The sequence below is a fragment of the Hydra viridissima genome, unplaced genomic scaffold, assembly GCF_058129835.1.
Source record: "Hydra viridissima isolate aposymbiotic clone 2 unplaced genomic scaffold, HvirCarnegie_v1 scaffold_6, whole genome shotgun sequence".
Taxonomy (NCBI): Eukaryota; Metazoa; Cnidaria; class Hydrozoa; order Anthoathecata; family Hydridae; genus Hydra; species Hydra viridissima.
In genome coordinates, this window is record NW_028324305.1 from 308,990 (window position 1) to 313,537 (window position 4,548).

At 34.9% G+C, this 4,548-nt stretch overlaps 1 protein-coding gene across 1 annotated transcript; it reads right to left on the minus strand.

Annotated features, from left to right (window-relative positions):
- Positions 1–2,787: 2,787 nt before the first annotated feature.
- Positions 2,788–4,035, minus strand: LOC145186335 (uncharacterized). Its single transcript, XM_090090493.1, has one exon. The coding sequence runs from the start codon at positions 4,033–4,035 to the stop codon at positions 2,788–2,790; it is 1,248 nt and encodes a 415-aa protein (XP_089946619.1).
- Between the last annotated feature and the right edge of the window lie 513 nt (positions 4,036–4,548).

Sequence of the window (4,548 nt, forward strand, 5' to 3'; positions counted from 1 at the left end):
TAGATTTGTTATAGTTTTTAAAATGAACGGTCGTTCCTTCTTTAGGAAGTTCGATTCTTACTGCATCGTTGTCATAGCAATAAGGTTGATGCTGTTGGAGCTTTTCTTCTTGATCATAGCCTTGCAAGCAACTTCTGCAATAATACATTTTGTGCTGATGTTTTGATGTTTGTGTAGATAATAACCGACTCAAACTTTTAATCACACAATAATGGTCAGTGTCTTCGTTTGAAATAAGCAACAAATCAATGCAGTGCTTTCGATCTACAAAGTCAGATATTTTCAAAGGGTAAAGTTTTTTATTTTCATACCCAAAGACGTTAATGCTAATAGTCGGATTATTCTTTTCAAACTTATCGATTTTATTAAGCTTGACAGGAAACTCTATTCCTTCCCAATTCAGCTCTTCTGATTTTAGAACCAAGTCTTTATCAATTCTTTCGTTGTCTCTATTTTTTAAATTCAACGCTCGAGTGACTGACCATTTAAAGCATTGGTTGTCATCGTTTTCCATGTTGATGATCGCCTTTTTGTCTTTCAGCTCTTTAGACAGTTCAATATAGGAAGAACCGCTGATAGGTTCGTAATCAGTAAAGTTAATGTCCATTCTTAAAATCTTAGATAGGATACTATTAGATCCTAAGGCATTGTATTTAACACTATTTTCCAAGACTTTTTCTTCCATTTCACCCATGAGCTCTCTTACATCCGTAGTCGCTAGAATAATCTCCGATCTTGATGAAAAGCTCGCTTCCCGAGTCACTTCTTCACCAGTCATCATGCTTACAGATTTCATTTCACACGTTAAAACAATTCTTACTCTGGTGTTTCTTTCTCCTTCCATGGTTTGAATGGCAGACTCTCTTACCAAAGTAAAAAAGGATGCAAGGTCTTGGTATCGAGAAGAAGGTCTATAAGAAAATTGTCTCACAGAACCCTCCGCTGAATGTTCAGTCATTTTAAACTTTACTTTAATTGGTTTTGGTACAGGCTGTTTATACTCTGTTTTTGATACAAGTGATTTGATCGACTTTATCTTTTTATCGATTTGTTTTGCTGATTCGCTTACATTCTTCTTGACTACTTCAGGAACGTAGGGTTCTATCCATTCTTTAACATCATTAAACTTAGTTTTAACATAGGACGCCACACTTTTTGCAGCCGACGTCAGACTTGAAAAAAATGAAGGTCTAGGTGGAATGACTGGTTTTGGTGTTATAGCAGGTGTTAAATCTGAAACAGGTTCGTCAAGGATAGACCTTTGCAAATGAGCTGGTTTTGGAGCAATAGGAGGCTTTCGCACAACAGGTTTTGGCGCTATAGGAGGCTTTTGTACTGCAGAAGAAACAATCCTTACTTTTGTCGGCTTTACAGAAACTTTTACAGCTGGTCGAACAAACCTAAGCACGGTAGGTCTTTCAGGCAACGGTCTTGCCTCAGTCGTACGTCTACGAAAAGAAGCAGGAGCAGAAGCAATTCTAGGAGGATCTAAAACCATTAAAAGATCACCCTTTCTCATTTTAGAGTAACCTCTTATTTTTTGCTCTTTAGCAATTTCTTTTAATTCTTTCAACGTTTTGTTTTCCATTTTTTAATAGTGCAAGATTTTTATTTAAGCCATTTTCAATTTTTAAATTTGATATATACCAAATTTAAAAATTTCTACCTCCAGAAATCTCATATTTGTAACCATCTATCACTTTTCCATTTCTGCATTCAAAGTACTGCCAGCTATGCCCTGTCTTTTTATGAGTCTCGTAAGCAGACTTGTACTCAGTCACCTCACCAGTATCCACATGAGTTATTTTCAAATGTAAAGGATTATTTCTAATTAAACCAAGTCTAGCATATTTTGGATCAAGAGGTTTCTTTTCTTTTTTCTCATGTATTCTAGGTCTGCCAACAGGTTTCTTGTCTTTCAAGTTTTCCAAAATGACATCTTTATCAATCAGATTGTTTTCAACCGCAAGCATCATGAGAGACATTTTATTGTCTGACGTTTTGGAAACCCCATTTTCTTTTAACAAATTTTTCAAAAGTTTTCTTGTATATTTCATCTTTTTTATTTGTAAAGATTTTTTTTAAATCAAATTCGATTTTTTTAAATTTATGTCATTGATGAAAATTATTTTAAAGTTTTTATATACAATATCATTAGGAGCAAGTGAATGATTTAAAATTGCGCTTTTTAGATTTCCAGAAATCTTTTTCTTCTCCTCGAAATCACAATCCAAACCAAGCACATAATTGTCAATCATTCTTAGCTTTTCTTTTTTAGGCAAGGCTTTCCAAGTACTGAGATGCTCTTTAATTTTCTTTTCCATTCGTGAATATTCTGTATCAGCACTCCATACAAGTAGGTAAAGCTTGTCTCTCTCTTCCTCACTGTACTCTTTTGGAATATTAAAATTTCCGTTTTCAGTAACGTAAACAGATTCGCAAAACACACCTGTTTTTCCAAAAGCAAGAAGCTCAAGATGTCTTTTTTTATTTGCGTCAGTCTCTTTGATACTGCATTCTAGAAAAAACGGAAAAAACTGAATCATTTTATTCTTCTTTTAACAGATTTAATCCATTTTCGATTTTTTTAGGTCTACCCACGGGTCAATCTTCCTTCACGTCTTTAATCAATATGTTTTTATCAATCAAGTTGTTTTCAATCGCAAGCATTAATAATGACATTTTATTGTTTGACGTTTTGGAAATTCCGTTTTCTTTCAGCAATTTTTTCAAATCCTTTTTCGTATATCTCATTTTTATTTTAAAAATATTATTTTTGAGTCCTTTTCAATAAACAAAATTAAATCTGTTTCCATTTGATTCAAATTTAAGCAATTTATCAGAAATGAGAACAGCAAAAGCCTGAGTGTTTGCAGGAACGTTCGCATTAAATGTAGCTTTTATTTGCACATCTACCACTGAAGTTTTTAGTCTCTCAGCCTGTTTGCTCACATCAAAAACAAACAGAGGACAAATGTATCTATAGTTTAAGGCAGATATATTAGGTTGACTTATGATATCGCTTACTCCATAAAGTCTATTGTCAAATTTAGAAGCGTCCTTATAAGCTCTTGAGTATTTTTGGTTGTTAAAGTCCAAATTGTAATCAACAGCAGGATATCTTTCACTGTTTAAAGTGACATATATGTTTTTCAAGTCGCAGTGATCAAAGACTGCAGGATTTAGTTCTTGACTTCCAGATTTATTGGTTTGGAATCCAACAATGACATACCTTGGTCTTTCGCTAGCTGATCTTGCGCTTAATCTCCAACTAAAGTTATTGGATACAGGAACAGCGATGGTGTCGCATTGTCTAGATCTGAACGAAATTGGAACATTTACTTTTGATTCAATGATTTTGTAAAGATTGTTGCTAGCCGCTACAGAGGGTGTGACATGAGGCATAAACAAAGACAGTTTAGTCAAATCCAGTTTTCCTGCAGCTGTTGCAGCTGTTCTAAAATTAGCATCACTATCACTCTTTCTCACAAGAGAAATTGTATGCTTAAATCCATAGATCACTTTATCGTAATCATCACAAAATCCAAAAATGTGCTTTAAAGGAATGCAAAACGAAAACGTTCCTTTTTCTTCACTTTTTGCAATGATGTAGTCTTGTCTTTGCTTAAATCCAGTGTTGTTGACAAGATCTGCTAAAGCTGTCGTGTCTCTTTGCCACAGCTGATTCATTCCTTCAGACACTTGGAACTCTACTGGATATTTGAGGTATCCAATCATGGTGGTAGCTTGTCCAGGTTCGAAAATGGTCTCCACCTCGTTATTCGATAAATGATAAGAAATCTGACTGAACATGTACATTAAACCATTGTTAACCAAAGTAACAACATCTGTATCAGCGTAAGAAGTTCCATCCGCTTTTAAAAGTCTTCCTTCAACCAAAAGGTATGCCTCAGATGGAAGCGTGAACAAATCTTGCTGCTCAATATTGATCCTTATTTCTCCATCCACGTTTAGATTCTTACTCACTGGTTCATATTCATGAAACTCGAATCTCTCAATTTCTTCATCCACCATAATTTCTTCTGTAAAATTAAAAACATCGGAATTTGCCATTTTTATACATCTAAGAAAAAAATTTTTACATCCTCATGCAATCAAAAGTCCATTTCCCTTTTTTACCAAGTCTTGTATTCTAATCGCGTTGTTCTTCGACAGTCCTGATCCAAACATAGAATATTCGTTCATAACAGGTGCTGCTGCTGCTGCTGCTGCTTTGTTAACAATGCTCGAAATAATTTCTTTGCTTTTAAGACTGAGATCATTCTTTGCATCTGGCTTTGGAGTTCCAGTTTTGGCATACAATTTTTCAATGGTTCTTTTACCTTTGTCAATAGCAACATCTTTGGCAGTGGAAATGGCTGTTGAAGCTAGCTCTTTTCCTGCAGATTTAGTAGCCATGATGGCTTCTCTTCCCAGTTCAGTTTTTGCAATTTTATTAGCCAAAGTAGATGCTGCTCTTGAAGCGCTTGAAGATGCCGCTCTTCTCAAGAAATTCTTAAGCGTGTCCATGATTCCACTTCCGCCTAC